Source organism: Medicago sativa, chromosome 7, assembly GCF_051527215.1.
Source record: "Medicago sativa cultivar Bolivia chromosome 7, Bolivia_mono, whole genome shotgun sequence".
Lineage (NCBI taxonomy): Eukaryota > Viridiplantae > Streptophyta > Magnoliopsida > Fabales > Fabaceae > Medicago > Medicago sativa.
The window spans coordinates 37,260,311-37,282,930 of record NC_140755.1 but is presented as its reverse complement, the minus strand read 5'-3'; the positions used below and the strand labels follow the sequence as shown (position 1 = coordinate 37,282,930).

Below are 22,620 nucleotides of genomic sequence, written 5' to 3'. Positions count from 1 at the left end.
GCTATTAGCTAGATTTTCGCTAATAGCGAAAATTCCCAGCAAACTTCCAGAGAAGTACGCTAATGGCGAAATTCTGGTGTGGAAAAATTTTTGTTTCACTAATGGCGAAACTTGCTAGAAGTCTGGAAACATTTTGCCATTTGAAACAACACATAATCCTTCAATTTTGCTACTTTGATTTGTTCATTTTGGAGCATTATCGAATCATTTGTTTTTATTCTAAAACTTCTCTAACAGTCAAAGAGAACTCTCATTTGCTTGAATAAAAAAATCATGTAACCCAAGACTTCTTTGTTTGAATAGTAATGGGAAGGTATATGTCACACCTAATTCCATGTAACCACCAAGAACACTAGGTAAGCATTGTTAGAGTAAACGGATAGAATTATGCAAATAAAGAAAACATATAGACTTAACCTAGAGGTTGAGAGAATGGGTAGGAACATAAGCATGAACGTAGCGAGAATTATAACGAATGAATGCATATGTATGTTGAGAAGCGAAGAATACTTTCTACGCTCATGAATAAGTTTTAATTTACCACTAATCGGATCGACCAAGGATTCGAGGTAAATGAGTTATTTTGTTAAGAATTAACCCTTCATGAATGCATAAGAACAAGAATATAGCAAGATGTAGGTGTTCGTGTTTCTTGTTATCCACGCCAGGGGGATACGAGAAGTTCCCCCAAGGGGAACGGTTCAAGCCGCAAGGGACCCACACGACACTGAGGGAGTCCGATGTGCCCTAATTAGGTTTCATCGGTCATGCTCGGATTGTTCTCGGGGTTACTCCACCCGGGGCTCTCCGTAAAATGAATCAAGATAATGTTTGTTTGATCAACGCTAACATATGATTATGAAATTAACTATGCATGATTATGATTATGATATTAGACATGAATAAGTATTGGAATAGAACAAGGAAAGAACATTATGCCGAAGACGATCTTAGGTTACCCTATTCGTTCGGTATAAGTTCGTGCCATGATTGTTACAAGCTTAGGCTTCGATGCGAATAACGTATCTTAGCAAAGCGGTTCTAGGATCCCTTGACCGCCATGGCACGTATGATGTTTGCAAAGCCTATAACAAGTTATGAAGAAACTATGACTGGTCTAGTTGGCACAACCGTCTAGACGAACATGACCACACACGTATAATCAACCGCCAGGTTGTATTTTAGACACGTGGTAACCGTAGATTTCCCCGAGGTTATCACTAGCCTAGGGCTAGAAAGAACTCACTGAGACATTATGTCTCATTCCTCTCCTTAATTTGTTCAGGTTCACAGGTTACTCGAGGAAAAGGTAAAGAAAAAGCTTTGGATTGACCGTGTTTGCGTGGAACCAACTCGGTGTTGATATAGTTGAAGCATATGTTATATTAAGAGATGTTTAGTTATGTATTATTGTAGCTTGACTTGTGTGGCAAACTTTGGTGTGAAATAATGTAACATATGACTCGGGATATCGTTGTATCTAAACTCTCGACTTGTTGTCGTTTTCTGTATTGTATAATTAATGTATCCAATATCAGTTTTAGCGCACATTTGAATATTCTAGACTCTTTCAAATTGGGCGTTACAGCTCACATATTTTAAATGTGGAGATGTAAGATGTCCGAAGTTCAAACCCTAACCCCCGCATATATTATGCAATGTTCCTACCAAAACTCAAGGAAATAAACTATAAACTTTATACTATAAGTTACTTAAACTAGCCATAAAAAAACACTATAAGTTAGTGGGGAAGTATCAAACAAGTTTTTTTAAGTCAAATGAAATGAATTTATAAGACATAAGTTATAAGTATTTTTTTTTTATGAACCAGGGACATAAGTATAAGCTGAGAAACAAACGGGTCTTATCAAACATATCACATGTGTTCTCGTGAGCTTAACTCAGTTGATTTGGACGATCCATATCACATGTAAAAATGTAAGGGTGTTTTTGTCTTTTGCATAATAATCTTAGGGAGAACACTCGTACTTAAAAAAATTGTAGAACAAGAAGCGCTTAATCGGTGCTTTTCTTCTTCTCCACGATACATACATTGACAAAGTTAAAACCCTCTCTTTCTTTTCCTCCATTCTACTACTTTCCCACTTTCCTCCGCATCGCATTACTCAATTGTGAGCCTCTCTCTCTCTCTCTCTCTCTCTCTCTCTCTCTACTCAGTTTCCGTCGATTTTCCGATTTTAATAATTTTGGTTTTCAGGTTGGATTTGAAATTGAAGAATGACGAAATCATTGGATGTTCCTCCAAAAGGTGGATTCAGTTTCGATCTATGCAGAAGAAACGATATGCTTGAAAAGAAGGGTCTTAAATCCCCTTCTTATTTGAAAACTGGTACCACTATTGTTGGTTTAGTTTTTCAGGTAATACATTACTTACTTTTACCCTTAATTCCTTATGTGTAAATTATTTTGATGATAAAAGATAGAATTGACTTAGGTCTCGTTAAATTGACTTATTTGAGTTTATCTACTAACATGACTCATGATGAGTACTTGTTGTAAGCTTATAAACATGTTTATAAGCTGTTCTTATCTTTGGACCCGTTTGGATAAACAGCTTATATAGATGCTTATAGCATTAGTAGAGCTTACATCATAAGCTCTTTATGTTTGGATATGTACACTAAAGTACTTGCATAAATTGAAGTGTTTGGATGTGACATTACATAAGTAATTATAGAGTTTTAAATTTAACAACAAAAAAAATCAAAAATCAATCCACAACATCAATTAGCTTCTGTAACAAAAAAAAAAAGACAAAGTTACGTTTGTTATTTTTATTTTTAATGGTGATTGTTACACATGGTACTCAAAAAAGATAAGTATATAACTAAGTAGGGCCTCTTTTTCTACTCATCACAGCAAAAGATAACTATATAATAATTAAAATATAGGTTTGGAAAAAAGTGGAACTAGAGAATCGAAGTAGGTTACATTATTTGCATAAGCTTCGTATTAAGCTGTAAGCTCAAAATTTGTGCTTATTAAAATAGGGTATAAGCAGCTTATGAAATCATGATAAGCTATTTTTTTTGATTTATCCAATCGCCTTTAAAAGGGCTTATGAGAGTAGAGAAGCCCACATAAGCCAATCCAAACGGGGCCTTAGTTTCATAAGTTCTCGAAGAGAGCTTGTGAAAACAACCTATAGGTTATATGAAAACAATTTAACTTTATTTTATTTTTATTATACCTATGCGCTATCATGATTATGCCATATGCTGGAAATTAAATTGTTTATCTAAACAGAGCCAAACTAAAATCAACTGTTTTCATATAAATTATAAGCTGCTTGATTAGGTATCATGTTAAGCTTGTGAATATAAGCTGAACAAAACTTATGGACTCGTTATAAGCTGTTTTCATAAGCTCTCTCAAATAGTCTCGCAAGTGCTTATGCAATGGATAAGCTCAAATAAGACAATCCGAATAGGCCCTAAATGTGAAGCTACGCCTCAGATTGTAACATAGAGTGACTAGAAATATGTTATCGTACTCTCAAGATTCTTTGTGTACGTTAAGGAAAGTCAAACAAATGTTGGAAGTAACGTTAATATTGGTGTTAGTGGTAAGGAGGATTTGCTTGGGATGTGTCGTATGTTTATACATTATGATGATAATGCAACGGTTGGTTCTAAAGGTATGCATGGTTTATAAAAAAGGCAATGAATAATTGGCTAGCTCTTAACTTGTTACTATAATTTGGTTAGTGGGGGATCTCATGTAAGCAATTGAGCTTCGCCTGCCTTGCATCATCAAGCTGAGGAACATTCAATTTGGTTGTGTTTTATAAACTTATCATGTTAAAGCTGATGTTTGATGTACACTTTCTTTGAACGGTCACACATTCAACATGGTTTTTTGTAACTGTGTGTTTTTATGTTCAATTTCTATAGTTTGATTGAATGTTGACGTTTCCCAAAAATAAATTGTCTCAGGATGGTATCATTCTTGGAGCCGATACCAGAGCAACTGAAGGACCCATTGTCGCAGATAAAAATTGTGAGAAAATTCATTATATGGCACCCAACATATATTGCTGTGGAGCAGGCACTGCTGCTGATACGGAGGCCGTAACAGGTATCTTTCATAATGCATATTTTGTTTTGCACATTTTTATTTCATTCTTTATAAAATGTTACATATGGCTGGTATTTAGGTTTTGATCTTGTTAATATAGTCAAACCATTGAAATGATATGTTTGTTATTTATTGTAGACATGGTTAGCTCCCAGCTGCAATTACATCGGTACCATACTGGCCGAGAATCAAGAGTTGTTACAGCACTGACTCTTCTTAAGAGACACCTTTTCAAGTTTAGTTTCAGAACTTCCATCCGTTTCAAGTTATTTTGCTCCTTGTAACAACCACTGATTCTAACTCTTCAAATTATGTGCAGTTACCAAGGTCATGTCTCAGCTGCGTTAGTTCTTGGTGGGGTTGACATCACTGGACCACATCTACACACTGTTAGTTCTTTGTTTAAACTTTTCTTTGATATCTAAAGTTTTTTTTTTTGTTCGGAATGGATACAGTTGAATTTCTCGTGACTATTTGAGTTCATGTTTTGCAGATCTATCCCCATGGGTCAACTGACACCCTTCCATTTGCTACAATGGGATCAGGTTCACTTGCTGCAATGTCTGTATTTGAGTCTAAATACAAAGAAAGTTTGAGTGTAAGTAAGCTTATTAAGGCTAAGAAATCGTGTTTGCTTGCTTCTATTTAGCTTTTATTAAAATAACTAGATGCATCCATGATATGCTGTGCATAAATGAAAACAAAAAACTACCATCCAATTCAAAATGTTTAGTGTACTTCCAATTCAGGATTTTCATATCCAATCTAGTATAGACTATAGACTGCAATAACCGAACAAACCAAAAATTGAAAAATGTGCTTTTTTGAATGGATTGAATCAATTCTCAGTTACTATGATCCAAACCCGTCCAATCCAAACCCATAAATTATATTATTGATCCAAGTTCATTTAGTATTTACACCCAAGTATCATACTTGTTGAGTAATTATTAAACTATATTTGAAGTTTGATATTGTTGGCTAAGGCACATGTCCATAATGTATTGTCTATACTTTATGCTTGATGTAACCATTTTATAAACTACTCTAAAAAAAAAATACTATAGACAATAATCAAAATAAAAAACCAATCTATACTGAAATAAATGGGTTCGGATCATATTTAATTTTAAAATCAAACTAATGGTATGATCAAATTACAAAATCGAAGCGATCAGATTTAGACGAATTTCCCCGTCAAAACCGATTCTATCCAATCCGCAGACACCCTTACTTCCAATAGTCAGATGAAATCAAATACTTGATGAGAATAAGCTAATAAATTGGTGGGTAAAATTAGTGGAGAGATCGGCACGTCTGTTGTCTCCTGGAAAGTTTTATTATTGTTGTAGACTATGAGGAAAGACACCCTTACAACTTCTTAGAGTACTACATTTGATAAGATTCTGCCAAATGTTTATTCTATTTACATTGACATTCCTTTTTAAAAGGACGAAATGAAACTAATGTCAATTCAATGTCTAGATATAGAGATGTACTCGAATTTTTTTTAAAAAAAGACCTTAGTTTTCTGTTCTTAATTATAAGCAAATTTAAATTAAACCTAGACCTATTTAATGTCATTGTTCCAAAATTACCCTTCACATAATTCAAGCCAAGTGAAATGTGAGGATCCTCTACAGTATGTATCATTAACAATAGTTTAAGAAATGTTTTTCACATTTTTTTTTTTGAGTTCAAGAAGATTAAATGGATTTAACTAACATCCTTAATCTGCCAGTAGGTATTTAGTTTTGCTTATAATTTAGTCAGGAAGGAATACACTCTAATTGTTGTAATTGATGCTGATGGTTTTTGTACCTTCAATCATGCCTATATTTTGCATTTCAATAGAGATTTAATTTGCTATAATCATTTTGATCTTGTGCAGAGGGATGAAGGAGTTAAGCTAGTCGTTGAGTCGATATGTGCTGGTATATTTAATGACTTGGGAAGTGGAAGTAATGTTGATGTTTGTGTGATAACCAAGGTTAGTGCTTTGATGCCCAATCCTGCAAGTTGTTTGAGGGGATAGATATAAATGTAATATATGTACTAATTCTTCGTTAATGCCACACAGGGACATAAGGAATATCTAAGGAATCACCTCCAACCAAATCCTCGTACTTTTGTCAATCCAAAAGGCTTTACCTTCTCCAAAAAGACAGGTTTGTTGCGAACTTTACTTATTTGATTACACTACACTTGAGACTGCCATATAACTATATTGTTTTTCTTATCATTGTGCTTCCATATTTTGGAATATATTATGTCACCTATTAAAGAAATTTTATGATTGAATTTTTAGTTTGCCGATTTAATGCAATGTTATCAACATCAGACAGTGGAATGCTATAGCTTGATAGCATAATGCATGATGGCTGCTACAATGAAATTTTTATACAATTTATATAATTTAGACGTAAAAACTTAACAACTAGCTTTGACTGACAGCGAGGAGTGTAAAAATGACAGCAAGAATGAAACAGGAAAAGTCCTAATGTCGTTTTGGCGTTTTTTAATTCCTTAGTTCCTAAAATACCCAATCAAAACCCCTAAACCTTCCAAAAATTTGTGGAATTTTCAATTTCATTATGGGGTGTGTATCTATCTTGCTTCAACAGCCGCCACATCAAACCTCTCTGCTACTGTATGTTTTGTAGTGGTAAGGGGACGCTACGCGTTGTTGACTCTGCTGACTTAGATCTATGCATATACAGTATGTATAGTTTCTCGTGATACCAGTTTTAAAAACTCACCCAAAATAAAAGAGCAGTTTATGTATGGTACCTGATTTAATGTCAGTATTGAAAGGGCTTTTTGTGAGCATCTTTAGAAACCTATACAGTAATTTCATCTGGTTTCATCCACTATAAAAAAAAAACGTAGCACAATACACAAGGCTACATAACGCGTTGGGGGTGTATGGCTGATTTTGTGATGTCACCTACACAGTTCCATTAACTATTTAAACACAATAATAGTAATTGTGGGTACGACTTTTTCAATCTTATATTTCTTGGGGGTTAATCTGAAGCTCAAGGAGTCTAATTGCACATAACCCTATGTTGGTGAGTCTAGTTTAGCCTAGATGATGACAATTTTTAAACAAGGCAGAATTCTACTGTGAGTTTGAGAAGATAATTAGACATTGATATAGTCTGCCTCTTTTGTGTCTTTACTTATTCTTCGCCGCTTTTTCTAGTTGATTAAACAGTATGGAGTGCATTCCTTCTAAAAAATTGATGTACGAAATCTAATATTGATATTTATATCTGTTACAGAGGTTCTCTCAACAAAAATTACACCGTTGAAGGAGAAAGTCGAAATAATTGAAGGAGATGTCATGGAAGAGTAGCAAAATTGGTCAATTCTGAAACTTATAGTGCAAAGTTTGTGATACTTGTAATTGTACTTTCAGAAGCTTGATTTTTATTTACCTAAAATGATTTGGATTTCATTTGATTGTTGCAAGTTTTTTACATAACATACAATAAAACAGAAGAAAGAAAATAACTAGCAAATTAGTTGTAGAACCATCACTTAAACATATGATTGAATCATGTAGAAGTACAATCTGTCTCAATCTTGCATGTTAGCAAGTGCTTGAAGTAAATGTTTTCATCTTACGATTGAGCAAAGTCATCGTTAATATATATCAGCCTATAAATTAAAAATTCATAAAATCCAACCGTCTTAATAAATAATTTTAAATTTATGATTTAAAATTGATCAAATTTAAATATTTATAAATACTGGAAAAAATTAATCAAATTTAAATAATTATAAATTTATGATTTAAATTCCCAAAATGTTTAACAAAATACGTGGTCTAAATAAATAATTTTTTAACCCATTCCTGGTTTTTTTCCCTTCAATTTATGTCAATATAATGGCAATATAACATACCATAACTAATTAATTTTCTTTATTTGTGCAAAAGAACACAACAATTGCTCAACTCATACAATTTTCACATTTAATGTGTTAATTTTGATATAAAAATACTATTAAAAAATTCTTCCTGTGGTGCTTTTAATTTATAAAAAAAATTGTTGGTACATCTTACATGTAACATTTTCTATCATTCATTATTGGTGTTTCTATTTTTGGATTTTATGTATCTATTATGAAAGGTTAAAATTTAAATAAAAAACTAAATATAATGAAGTTTAATAAAAAGATAATGAACATTGGTGATCATCAATATTTTTATGTGAGATACTTCCTAAATTTAAATTATCAATTGAGTCAGCTAAAGGGATGCACAAATCATAATGATTAGAGACATTTAACATTAATTACAACTTTATAGTTGGCTTCTTGCAACTTCTAAATGCTAAAAAATATTTAATTAAAGTTAACAAAGAATGAAATCTTAATTATAAAGAGATAAAGAAATTGTTTATTACATGAAATGGAGGAAAAATATGGTTCAAATTCTTATGTTTGTTTATTCTTTGATCATCTTTCTTTCCCCGTTTCTAATTGAAACAAAGAGAAGTATACCTTTTTTCAAACTATTTTCATTTTTTCTAATTTATCTAATACATAATATTTTATCCTTTTTAAGTAAAATTTATTTTTCTTGTTTACAATGCAGCTAACATTCCCTGCTTTTCCGATGATGATTGTCCAAAGACGTCACCTCCTCTGGTTTTGAAGTGCGTTGATTATTGTTGTCAGTACTTTAGGGAGGAAAATTCATTTTGAAAATAAGCATGATTCCTTAAAGCATATAAAAATAATGTTGGTACTTTTATCATTTACTTAAGAATTTGATTTATGTCTCTTTTGCCTTTGAATTTTATGACAAGTTCAAAAGTTTAATATTATAGCAAGTATTCTTTTCTTCGTTTGCTCATTGAAGGTATCACAAACAACAACGCCACTTCATAATCATAATAAACTTCTTTATTATAAATGAAATATATTATTACAAAGATTAGTAATTTATATTCTCCTTTTACATTTGGAATGTATATAAAAACTTATTGAAAATCAACTTAAATTTTTATTTCATAAGTTCTTGTAAATAATTATAATACTCCTTAACTAGCATAACAATACATAGATGGTATGATCTGAAGCATATAATCTATATTTAATATATTTATAATAAAGATAAGTTTAGACAAGAATGTTTATTTTGTTTCCATTTGAACTCTAGTAGATATTTTTTCCGGTCTCGAATATAAGAGAAAATTGTTTTTTTAGTTCATTAATTAACTGATATATTTGGTCAATTACATAGACGAATTACATGATTTATTTAATAAACTTGGAAAAATATTTTTTTTTTCTTATATTCGACACCGATGGGAGTAATGTTTTCAAAACTTAAATGCATAGCTCAATTGATTAGGGCATTGCAATATGTAGAGATCGAGGTTCAACCTTGTATTCCCCACTTATTCACCTTAAGAGGTGTAATACTAGCTAATATGTTACTTGACGGAAAGAAAATATAAATGGATACATTTTCAAAACGGGGAATATTAATTGGACATTTATATAAACAACTATAGAAATCGAGATATCCAACCAAAGCGAGGAGCGTAAAAATGACAGCAAGAATGAAACAGGAAAAGTCCTAATGTTGTTTTGGCGTTTTTTAATTTCTTAGTTCCTAAAATACCCAATCAAAACCCCTAACATTCCTACAAAATAAGACTATTGGGATTAAGGCTAAAATTACTGAGAAGACGTCACGTAATAAAATAAAAGCAATTTTGGTCCCTTTCGTCCCCTACAAAATCCAAAGACTATTGATTTATGTCTCTTTATTTTGTGGTAATGTTAATACTATAGATTAAGATAATGTTAATACATAGTGGTAATGTTAATACTATAGATTAAGAATATTGGGATTGTTTACCTTTTTTTTTTTTTTTTACAGGATACCCATTTTTAAAATGTGTCAAATTACTATAGACTAAGATTATAGAGCACATCTTTAAAGCGTGTCAAGTTTAACTATGCGGTAGAAGTTATTTACAAATTCGGGGAACTTCACCACTAGATTACTCAAAGGAAAATATTTTTTAAAATGTAATTTTCTTGATTCAAGCATCGGTCAAAATCCAAGATATGTTTGGTAGAGTATTTTAAATGCTAATTTTTTTTTTTAAGCAAAAGATGGGACAGAGGGATCACCTACTGCCACATCCAAATCTTAATCTTAATATATATAAATGTTAGACAGTCTGACCTAACCTTAATCCCGCCCTTTTTGGCGGGTCTGAATATTTTTTATGAAAAAAAAGGTTTTTCAAGGATTTGAACTGGGTACCTCTTGGCTAGACTTTACAACTCTCACCACTAAGTCACTTCCTTTTTGATTGAAATAATGTTGCTTCCAAAATTGATATACCACAGTACTAAAACATTTTTTTAAAGACGCAAACGCCCTAGCGGTTCCTTTTCTGATAACAATTTCTTTTCATTTTTAATGGTTCCTTTATTGATGGCAGTATTTATTATTATTATTATTTTTTTTGTTGTTGTTGTTGTTATTTTCTGTCGTTTACCACATAAAAGTTCCTTTTCATATTTCTTCTTATTTCAGTTACCACATAAAAGTTCATTTTCCTTTTCATTTTTATAGAATTAACGGCCCTTGCGGTTAGGATCAGTTTCTTGGTGTATGCTTACTACGTGTTACGATATTAAAGTTGTATTTTTATAATTGTTGATAATTTGACTGATTCCGATGATAATTTTGTCAGCCTCTTTGTTTCTCATATATTATTACTTGAAGTTATTTATTATGACTTTTTATTTGCAAAAATCACTACACTAAATTATAACATTACTTTGATTTCTCCCTCTGACTTTTCAAAAATGTTTACTATTTTCAATTTGTTTATTTTAGTTGTTCTTTTAACATGAATGTAATCGAATATGAAGATTGAGAAAAAAAGAAATTCAAAAACACAACCTGGTAATATTATTTGGTAAGAAAATAAATTTAATAATTTAAATTAGTGTAATTTTTGCATTTTTTGTTGTTTTTTGCAGTCGTTTCATAGGATAGTATTGAATGTACAATCAGTATAATATTTTATATACAAAACCCGTGCCGTGCATCGCACGTGTTAGAGTCTAGTATATATAAAAAAGAAAACAAAGTACAAAAAAGAGGGGGGGCATAGACCAAAACCCTCAGAGAAACAAAACAAAAAAGAAAACGAAAACGATAAAAAACGATAGAAAGATAAATTAGAGCTTCAATTGAAAACCTTTAGAGGTACTTACCCTGAATCTGGTAGGGTAAGTCCCTTTGCTAGCTTCTGCCTGATGCTTTTGATTCTTCTTCTTTTTCTTTGAGACAACCATTTGAAATGGTTGATTGACATCAACTTCAGCCATATTATCCCAGGACTGTCTAAGAAAATCTATATCTCTTGAACCGCAACAGGAATAGGTGGAGCACCTAGAACAAGTTGCCTCCTATCCGATCCAAAATCCTGCTCAAGATCACTGATGGTGGAATCTTGACAGTAATCTTGAGTGTAGTCCAAATCAGTGACGGCGTCACACCATTGGCCAACTATTAGCATATCAGGGTAATTGTTAATTTGATGATCATCTCCTTGTAAATTAGCCAAATCAGTGGTATGAACTTCCACCTCAATTGATTGCACGAGAGCTGTTTCAACAGAAATGCTAGGAAGTATCTCTTTCTCAAGGTTTAAAACATCTCCCACATGCATTCTTGCAATTACCTCTCTAGACCTTATTATATCAGTAATAAGGGGATCTTCGAAAGCCACAGGTTTGCTACAACCTTGCACTTGTGCCACATTCTTTTTAGGAACAAAAACCTTTTTGTTATTTTTCACAGGGTCGTTTTTAGAAACAACCTTTTCAAGTGCAATCTTATTGGCAGGATCTTTTCTACAATGATCAGTAGAATGACCAATAGAATTGCAAGTGAAACAAAAGTATGGAGGATTCTCATACTCAATCTCAATTTCAAAAGCAAAATTATCTCTTTCAACACACAAAGTATCAGGGATAAATCCAGCAAAATTGATATCTACTAGAACACGAGCATAATGACAAAATGAATTGTTTCTAGTATTCTCATCAATTATTATAGGCATACCAATAGCCCCAGCAATCTCAAAAAGGATTCTATCTTGCCAATATTCCAGTGGAAGATAATGAAATCGTACCCATACCTGACTATTGGATTGAGTCTGATTAGAGGGATTAAAATCGGAAGACCAACGCGATAAGCGTAGCACTCCCGGCTTCAAGTTCCAAGCACCATTCGACCAGACACTTCTAAGATCATCAACGGATGAGAAACGAAATTCAAAAAAACCCCTATTCATAGGAATCATCTTCCATTGATCAAGATGTTTCCACAAATGCGAGAGTTTAGCGTGCAAGTCTTTGGATGATAAAGGCTTATCCCCTTTAGACAACAGTAATCTACCATGGAGGTAATTGTTGCAGTTAGCTAGACGAGATTGATAAACATCCTCCGAAATTTTGATTGAAAGGAAATTACCTTTCAAACAAGGTTTCGGGAGATCAGACAAAGGAACCATGACTTTGTTTAGAAGCGCCTGTGCAAAGGATTTGGGTTGATTTAGAACTGCTTTGTTTGTTTCTTTTGGTGTATTCGGTTTGTTGGTGGATTCTTGTAGGCACTTCCATGGGATTGACGAAGCTGTAGATCTAGATTTAATAAGGTTACCTTTTTGTGGGTTGTTTGGATCATGATTTTTTTTGTGAATCGGTTTGTGGATTATCATCTAGGAGGCATTTCCAGGGAATAAGAAAGGATGACATGATTGAAATCAACAAGTAAATAAAGGTCGGTTAGTGGTTGTGGTTGACGATGAACAGTGAACAATCGCCACTCTACAAGACATATTCACTCTCCCTTCCCACCTCCAGTTCATACCTTCATTTGGTAGCATTCATCTGGGTGTCATTTTAAATGCTAAATAAGTTCTTCAAAGCCTCTAAAAAAATATTCTTCAAAGAGGTTTTAAATGGAGTATTCGGACAAAAGTTAACATTATACATGGATTCCAAGTGGATTGGTGTTGCAGAAGCCTGCCAAATCAAGCAAATACCACAATCCAAAATCTAAGTTTTTTTTTTTTGACCAGAATCTTAAAGTTGTTGATTTATTAATGCCTAATGAAATGCATTGGAATGTGGACATGTTCAGCGTTCACAAACAAAGAGAAAGAGAAATGTCTAGTGTTATGCTTTGGAGCCTTTAGAAACAAAGAAACAACAACAAGGTTGGAAATAATGCTATCCCTCCATATCATGTTAGGTGTCTTTTTTAAGTTTTACATGAGTATTATAAAAATGATTAGTTGTGTTAATTTTAATATTGAAATTGGTTTCATTTACTAAAACACTCTTATTAATTATAGTTAATAAAATAGTTAAATGAGTGAAATGCAATAAATAAGAGAGTATAATCGTGGAAAAGAAAAATGAATTTTGTATTAGTATTGTAAAATAGACAAATAATTTGAGATAAATAAAAAAGTAAAGAGGACATCTATTTTAAGTCGGAGGGAGTATTGAAACAATTCATGAGGTTGCAACAAAGCTTTCAATGAGTTGGAAGAATGATCAAAATGTCTAAAGACCATAGCCCTCTAGTACAAGTAAACAACACAGGTATGGTGTGGTCAACCATCTACGGGAGTCTACAAATGCATCGTGGATGTCTCATTTTCAAGTACTATTAATAAGGTGGGTGTTGGAATGTGTATTTGCGACGATCATGGAAGACTTTTACTTCCAAGAATGAAATGACTCTCGCCTATTAATCTATTAAAGGCAATCCTCCGTTTCGACCAAAAAAAAAAGGTAATCCTCCGTTCAGGTTTTTAAGTCAAGTAGATAGTTGCCCACTTAAAATTCTTGGATCAACCAGTGTTTTTTATAGTAGTGATTCTTGTGGTAGATACAAATGAATCAGTTGGGTTGTTGAAGGCCCTTGGGTGGGTTTGAGACATGCAGCTTCTCGACGACAAGAAATCAAGTGTTTCAGCTTACGATACTATTATTAATGATTGCATATGCATCCTATCCACATGTAAGTGAATCCTTATGTTAAGTTTATTATCAAGAGACAAGTCAACGAGGATGCCCATAATCTTGTTAGAGTGGCTCCATCTTTAACCAATTTTCTTATTTTTATTTGCATGCATATCCAAACAATTATTACTTTAAAGTACGATAAGTATATGTCATAAGGTAAACTCAACCAGTGAGAAAGTAAGGTCTATCCTCAAGTAAAATAATATGGTAATTCGACAAGTCTTCCGTGAGATCCAATTTTGCAAGGTATTGTGAAGTGCAAGTTTATGGCATTGAATGCCACATGAAAGGTCTTGACAAGAGTTCAAGAAGATGATGTTTATATGTAAAGTTCGGTTGTCTTAATGAATTAGAGTATTGGTTAAGGCCAACTGGTGGGAATCAGAGTGGCGCAACGAAAGTTAATTGGTGTAGTTGCTAACAGTAAACATGGAACATGGAATGTGATAGTAAGAGCCTTCGTTAGAAGCATTATGGGACAAGCGAGAAGTTCTCGAAATGTTAAGTAAGAAAGGAGACTTATGTAGTCAGTCATGAAAAGGGTTAAGGTATGTGGATGTGTCTTCATCTAAGTAAGATAGGAAATGCTAGAGTCACCACAAATGAAGAGTATGTGCTATGATAAGAGAAGTTATTTTTTTGAAGTTTAAGAATTTCAGTATAGAAGGAGATACAAGTCATGAGTTAGGTACAAAGAAGTGCATACCCTTTTATGTCTAACTTGTTAAATGACCACGATACTTACTAAGAAGATTTCGAACTATGATTTAAAAACTCCTAAATTTAAAATGGATATTGAGGAACTTGGAAACGAAAGTATTTTTAACATGATACTTTTCACAAAATTCTTTTAAACGACTATGTTTCCATTCGTTCCAAGAATCCGAATACTCATGTTTAGAAAACTTTTTAAAAGCAATATGTTAGAATGAGTATCGTCATTATTTAACAAGAAACGACGCTTGAAGGTATGTGAATGCTATGGAAAGTAAGATGTGTTGAAGTAAACAATAAAGTTTTTCGAAAAGTCTTATAAGGCGCACAAGTATATGTTAAGAGTATTCAAATGCAAGAGGTCTAAGTCGGAAGTTTTAAGGGCATGTAAGTTACACGATGGGTTGATGAATGTTATATGTATAGGCGTAATTAATTTCACCTCTCTACGACAAGTTATATGAGTCATCCATGAATTTTGGTGCAATAAGAATGGTAATGAAATCAGAAGAATTAATAAGACTCTGAAAAGAGGCAAGAGATTCGTAGAATCGTCAAGATAAGTAATGTCAGAAAGAAGCACATGTTTCAAGGTACAATCAGTAAACTGATGTATAAATTATATGTTACCCGATAAGATTATGTATGCATGAAAAAATGTTTTATGTTGCAAGTAAGCACTACAGGGCAAACTTGGTTTCCGGTAGGATTCCAGTTAAAAGGCAAATCATGAGTGTTCATGTTTATGATAAGATATATGTATGAATGGTTTATGTTAAACGGTAAGATACAAGTCCGAGACAATACATCTATGTGTAGCAAGGTAAGTTCTGAATCATGATGTACTATGATAACCCTAAGTATGAGTGGTATTAATAACAAGAAAGCTATATGCTTATACATGTGAATCGAGAAACAAGACGAAACTCAAGCAATGATGAACTTCTTGGATATGTATGGATAAGAAATGTATGGCTCAGACCATAAATGGTAAGACTTTGTCAGGATGGTCGATAGGTAATCTCTAAATTTCGAGGACGAAATTTTTATTAAGGGGGGTAGGATGTAATATCCCGCCTGTCAGTATCGAGATATTACCAGTCGATCGTGTCAGAGGAATTAAAATCATGGAAAGTAAGTTAATGGAAATATTTTATGAGATGTCAGCTTATTACGGATAAAGCATCAAGGTCGTATTTAATACGGCTGTGGCAAGGGCATTTTTGTAATTTCACAACAAGGAATATTTATGTGTTTTGGATGGGAAAATATCTCATTTCCCTTATCCTTTTCTCTCTCTAGGTTGGAGCAAATATTTCCTCTCCCTTCTTTCCTCTCCATCGGCATTCTCTCTTCTCTCCCTACTTCTTTAATTCATCAAATCTTCTTCCTTTAACATTCAAGATCAAGAATTGGTTCCTCCATCACCCTTTATGAGATTGGTAGCTTAGATTGAGGCTTGATTTCAACTCTTCTTCTTCTCTAGAAGTCCTTCAAAGCTAGGGTTTTGATTGAGCAAGAAGGTTGGGCTTATAGCATGGTACTCTCAAGAGCAAGGAACAAGTAGAAGCTCTATTTGAGCTTGTTTTCCAACTTTATCTTCACAAGGGGAAAAACCATGAAATTAGGGTTTTGGTGAAAGAAGATTTGGAATGGATTAGAGATGAGCTAGCAAAGATTCATGATGCTTGAATTGCAAGAAAAGGTAACAAGATGGTATGGTTTGAGTCAAAGAAGCAAGTAGACAAAACTAAGGTTTTGGGCATGTTTGAGCTTGGAGCTTGGAGTTGCTTCAAGATTATGATTAGGTGAGTTCCATAGATAGAATTCCCACCCTTTGGGATTATGATTATGCCATGTATGTATATTATGAATAATATGAAATTCTAGGGTTTATGTATTAGTTTAGTTGCCCCTTTTTATGCCATGCTTACTAAGTGTGCTAATACTTGCCACATGAATGTTTTACAAGTTGACAAGAATACACTCTATGTATCGAGGTCTAAACATAACATAATCATGACACGACTCTAAACCGGACGATTAGGGGAAACCTAAGATCGTCATTAGTATCATGTTCTTTACTTGCTCTAATCCATGCCTTGTACTTATCATGTAGCATCTAATGCTCTTATTCTTAAACATAAACTTGCATGGATTCACTCTTGCATAATCTTGAACATAACATAATCATAATCATACATAAACGTAACTAAGTTCATTCATTATGTTAGCGTTGAACAAACAGTTATCTTGGTTCATTTTACGGAGAGCCCCGGGTGGAGTAACCCCGAGATCAATCCCATACATGACCGATGTACGTACATCGGACTCCCTAGGTGTCGTGCGGGTCCCTTGCGGCTTGAACCGTTCCCCTTAGGTCGAGAACCTCCCGTATCCCCCTGACGTGGATAACAAGAGACACGAGCACCGCCATGCGGTTATAATCTTAGTCTTGCGTTTTCGGTGACATACGGGTCCCTTACAGCTTGAATCGTTCTCAAAATGAGAACCCCTTGTATCCCCCTAATGTGGATAACAAGAGACATGCCACCTACTTATACTTATCATGTTCTTGTCATAAATTTAGGATAAACCTAATCATGCATACATGTTTACCTCGGAACCTTGATCGATCCGATTAATGGTAAAGTCTTACTTGTTCATGCTTGTACATACTTAATCATGGTGGAGAGATTTAACTAATCAAACCACGACTTAACATGCTTGGTAAACACTCTTTCTCACTGGTTGATCATGCCAAAAGGTGGCCGGTGAACTAATCAAGCACAAGTGTGAATCCTCCGGGAATGTAAGGCATGTTAAGAAAGAACGTTCCGACAAATTCGAGTATGATGTTAGTGATACTTCATGTATCCGTAAGTGAAGAAGTTGGATATATATATATATATATATCTAAGCATGACCGAAAGTTTCGGTAGGAGTCATTTCTAGAATGGAATATATATATTCTGGAACGTAAGTACAAGACTACAAGTTAAGGATATGTCGATATGTGTTGATGGAGTTAGTAAGCTCTCAGGGATTGAGATATGAGAACGGAAGATAAAGATTTATATGTTCAGCGGGAATAAGATTCTAACAGTGAATGAATTAGCAGAGAAATAAGTTAAGTCGTTCGTAGTGAATGAAGTTGAAGTTTTATGTGGAAGTTTATGTTAAGTGCTAGGATGACAAGATATCAGTTTCTAATGTGCCGTGAATTGAATCGATTGATGTTAATGCTTGTCATGCAAAGGTTATAGAATTGTTTCTAAGACGATCGAAAGGAATGATATGCATTGGGATACTTGAGGAAATAAGATTTTATGAAAAATATGATTTTTGGAAAACTGTGTTAAAGAAAGCACGCCAATAGCGAAAATTTCGCTAATAGAGGATTTCGCTAATAGCGAACCTGGAGCGAAGTTTCGGTTTTCCCGAAAACTGTCATTTCGTCTCTAGGGTTAGTAGTAGCTATTGGAGGTTGTTTTCACAATCTTTTATGCAACAAAAACTCTCTATAACATCAAGTATCGAATGCATATTACACCCTATGAATTCTAAGGAAGAAAATGCATGGACAACTATTAACGGAATCAATCCGGTTCAATGTAACATTAGAAGTTAACGTAGCAAGAGCTGACGAAGAGCTTGGGTCAGAAGTTTTAAAGTTCCGGCATATGACTAGATAAAGTGAATGCGCATGCATGAGATGAAAGGTAAGTGGTAAAGAATTATGCAAAGTCACAAGATTTTTAGATTCAATGAAGTTATGAGTATTCCCCCACGGATCTATGTTTTGCTTGATTGATTTGTTAAGGCTCGTTATGATGATGAATTCTAAAGTTTGTCAAAATTTTGAAAATGAATACATGCATATGGGTGATTGGAGATGGCGTTCTTGGATTTAAAAGAAATTTTGCAGGTACCGGTTGTTACGACTCACGTAGAGTGGGCTAAACTCACCGGAACTAAGGTTTGATGACACAATTGTGCTGTCAACTTATTCCTTGATTTTTGATGCAACGACTGGGGCCAAACTTATTACGTTTTTATATAAGGAGAAATCGTCAACGCCAATGACCCGTGTGTTATATTATAATGTTTTCTTAAAGAAAGAAATTAACGAGCAAGCAGCAGTTGATTACGCAAAACATAGTATGCGAGAATACAAGGATGCAATGAAGTATGATCAAGAAAAGTATGTATGAATTTATGATGAGTCTACTATGGGAATTCGAGATTGCTCGAAGACAAGTTTAAAGTACGATAAGTATATGTCATAAGGTAAACTCAACCAGTGAGAAAGTAAGGTCTATCCTCAAGTAAAATAATATGGTAATTCGACAAGTCTACCGTGAGATCCAATTTTGCAAGGTATTGTGAAGTGCAAGTTTATGGCATTGAATGCCACACGAAAGGTCTTGACAAGAGTTCAAGAAGATGATGTTTATATGTAAAGTTCGGTTGTCTTAATGAATTAGAGTATTGGTTAAGGCCAACTGGTGGGAATCAGAGTGGCGCAACGAAAGTTAATTGGTGTAGTTGCTAACAGTAAACATGGAACATGGAATGTGATAGTAAGAGCCTTCGTTAGAAGCATTATGGGACAAGCGAGATGTTCTCGAAATGTTAAGTAAGAAAGGAGATACAAGTCATGAGTTAGGTACAATGAAGTGCATACCCTTTTATGTCAAACTTGTTAAATGACCACGATACTTACTAAGAAGATTTCGAACTATGATTTAAAAACTCCTAAATTTAAAATGGATATTAAGGAACTTGGAAACGAAAGTATTTTTAACATGATACTTTTCACAAAATTCTTTTAAAAGACTATGTTTCCATTCGTTCCAAGAATCCGAATACTCATGTTTAGAAAACTTTTTAAAAGCAATATGTTAGAATGAGTATCGTCATTATTTAACAAGAAACGACGCTTGAAGGTATGTGAATGCTATGGAAAGTAAGATGTGTTGAAGTAAACAACAAAGTTTTTCGAAAAGTCTTATGAGGCGCATAAGTATATGTTAAGAGTATTCAAATGCAAGAGGTCTAAGTCGGAAGTTTTAAGGGCATGTAAGTTACAAGATGGGTTGATGAATGTTATATGTATAGGCGTAATTAATCTCACCTCTCTACGACAAGTTATATGAGTCATCCATGAATTTGGGTGCAATAAGAATGGTAATGAAATCAGAAGAATTAATAAGACTCTGAAAAGAGGTAAGAGATTCGTAGAATCGTCAAGATAAGTAATGTCAGAAAGAGGCACATGTTTCAAGGTACAATCAGTAAACTGATGTATAAATTATATGTTACCCGATAAGATTATGTATGCATGAAAAAATGTTTTATGTTGCAAGTAAGCACTACAGGGAAAACTTGGTTTCCGGTAGGATTCCAGTTAAAATGCAAATCCTGAGTGTTCATGTTTATGATAAGATATATGTATGAATGGTTTATGTTAAACGGTAAGATACAAGTCCGAGACAATACATCTATGTGTAGCAAGGTAAGTTCTGAATCATGATGTACTATGATAACCCTAAGTATGAGTGGTATTAATAACAAGAAAGCTATATGCTTATGTATGTGAATCGAGAAACAAGACGAAACTCAAGCAATGATGAACTTCTTGGATATGTATGGATAAGAAATGTATGGCTCAGACCATAAATGGTAAGACTTTGTCAGGATGGTCGGTAGGTAATCTCTAAATTTCGAGGACAATTTTTTTTTAAGGGGGGTAGGATGTAATATCCTGCCTGTCAGTATCAAGATATTACCAGTCGATCGTGTCAGAGGAATTAAAATCATGGAAAGTAAGTTAATGGAAATATTTTATGAGATGTTAGCTTATTACGGATAAAGTATCAAGGTCGTATTTAATACGCCTGTGGCAAGGGCATTTTTGTAATTTCACGAAAAGTAATATTTATATGTTTATATCTCATTTCCCTTATCATTTTCTCTCTCTAGGTTGGAGCAAATATTTCCTCTCCCTTCTTTCCTCTCCATCGGCCTTCTCTCTTCTCTCCCTACTTCTTTAATTCATCAAATCTTCTTCCTTTAACATTCAAGATCAAGAATTGGTTCCTCCATCACCCTTTATGAGATTGGTAGCTTAGATTGAGGCTTGATTTCAACTCTTCTTCTTCTCTAGAAGTCCTTCAAAGCTAGGGTTTTGATTAAGCAAGAAGGTTGGGCTTATAGCATGGTACTCTCAAGAGCAAGGAACAAGTAGAAGCTCTATTTGAGCTTGTTTTCCAACTTTATCTTCACAAGGGGAAAAACCATGAAATTAGGGTTTTGGTGAAAGAAGATTTGGAATGGATTAGAGATGAGCTAGCAAAGATTCATGATGCTTGAATTGCAAGAAAAGGTAACAAGATGGTGTGGTTTGAGTCAAAGAAGCAAGTAGACAAAACTAAGGTTTTGGGCATGTTTGAGCTTGGAGCTTGGAGTTGCTTCAAGATTATGATTAGGTGAGTTCCATAGATAGAATTCCCACCCTTTGGGATTATGATTATGCCATGTATGTATATTATGAATAATATGAAATTCTAGGGTTTATGTATTAGTTTAGTTGCTCCTTTTCATGCCATGCTTACTAAGTGTGCTAATACTTGCCACATGAATGGTTTACAAGTTTCTTATGATCAAATATGTACCAATATGTTTAGGGACACTTGGTTTGAGGTTTTTGGGTCAAAAATGCCATTTTTAGGGGTGCTGGACTGTCCTAACTCGCCACGGCGAGTAAATAGCTCGCTAGGCGAGCTAGAAGGTCGAACAAGGGGTTCTGCTCGCCTCCTACTAGCCATGGCGAGCAGTAGCTCGCCTCCCCAGTAAGTTCACTCGCCTAGGCGAGTAAGTAGTGCCATCTGGTGCTGCTTGCTCGTTTCAGGCAGATTCGGTGATTTCCGTTCCGGATCTTTAGTGCAGTCTTTTATAAATGTAAACCCCTTAAACCAAGGTCCTAAATGATGATCAAAGAAAGCATGAATCTTATGATGTGAAGCAAGTATTAAGCATGTTAGTAAGGCATGGAATACGAGAGAAATCATGTCATGAAACGGGTAGCAAGCTATCCATAAGTAAGGGAAAAACTAGAGCCTCGACATAGTTGTCGAGAACTAGCAAGTTAGCCAGATTCCTAGAATGCTAAGACGCGAAGTATAAACTCTTCACATATGTTTAAGAGTGTTTAGCAAGCATGTTAAGTCGTGGTTTGATTAGTTAAATCTCTCCACCATGATTAAGTATGTACAAGCATGAACAAGTAAGACTTTACCATTAATCGGATCGATCAAGGTTCCGAGGTAAACATGTATACATGATTAGGTTTATCCTAAATTTATGACAAGAACATGATAAGTATAAGTAGGTGGCATGTCTCTTATTATCCACATTAGGGGGGTACAATGGGTTCTCATTTTGAGAACGATTCAAGCCGTAAGGGACCCGCATGTCACCGAAAACGCAAGACTAAGATTATAACCGCATGGCGGTGCTCGTGTCTCTTGTTATCCACGTTAGGGGGATACGGGAGGTTCTCGACCTAAGGGGAACGGTTCAAGCCGCAAGGGACCCGCACGACACCGAGGGAGTCCGATGTACGTACATCGGTCATGTATGAGATTGATCTCGGGGTTACTCCACCCGGGCTCTCCGTAAAATGAACCAAGATAACTGTTTGTTCAACGCTAACATAAT

The 22,620-nt window shown here is 34.2% G+C and overlaps 1 protein-coding gene and 1 long non-coding RNA gene across 3 annotated transcripts; both read left to right on the top strand.

Moving 5' to 3' along the window:
* Positions 1–2,038: 2,038 nt before the first annotated feature.
* On the top strand, positions 2,039–7,560 carry LOC146906043 (proteasome subunit beta type-7-B). Of its 2 annotated transcripts, none has more exons than XM_085723680.1 (9): positions 2,039–2,128; positions 2,219–2,379; positions 3,957–4,098; positions 4,237–4,333; positions 4,418–4,487; positions 4,592–4,696; positions 5,990–6,088; positions 6,179–6,266; positions 7,383–7,560. In XM_085723680.1, exons 2-9 carry the CDS (start codon positions 2,239–2,241, stop codon positions 7,454–7,456), a joined length of 816 nt encoding a protein of 271 aa, XP_085579806.1. In that variant the 5' UTR covers positions 2,039–2,128; positions 2,219–2,238; the 3' UTR covers positions 7,457–7,560. The 2 variants fall into 2 exon arrangements, with proteins under 2 accessions (XP_085579806.1, XP_085579805.1); XM_085723679.1 differs by having other exon boundaries at positions 2,039–2,132.
* Positions 7,561–8,461: 901 nt separating this feature from the next.
* LOC146906042 (uncharacterized) lies at positions 8,462–8,903 on the top strand. The gene is made up of 2 exons (XR_015017804.1): positions 8,462–8,601; positions 8,702–8,903. It is a non-coding gene; the product is annotated as an uncharacterized LOC146906042 (long non-coding RNA).
* The last annotated feature ends 13,717 nt before the right edge of the window (positions 8,904–22,620 follow it).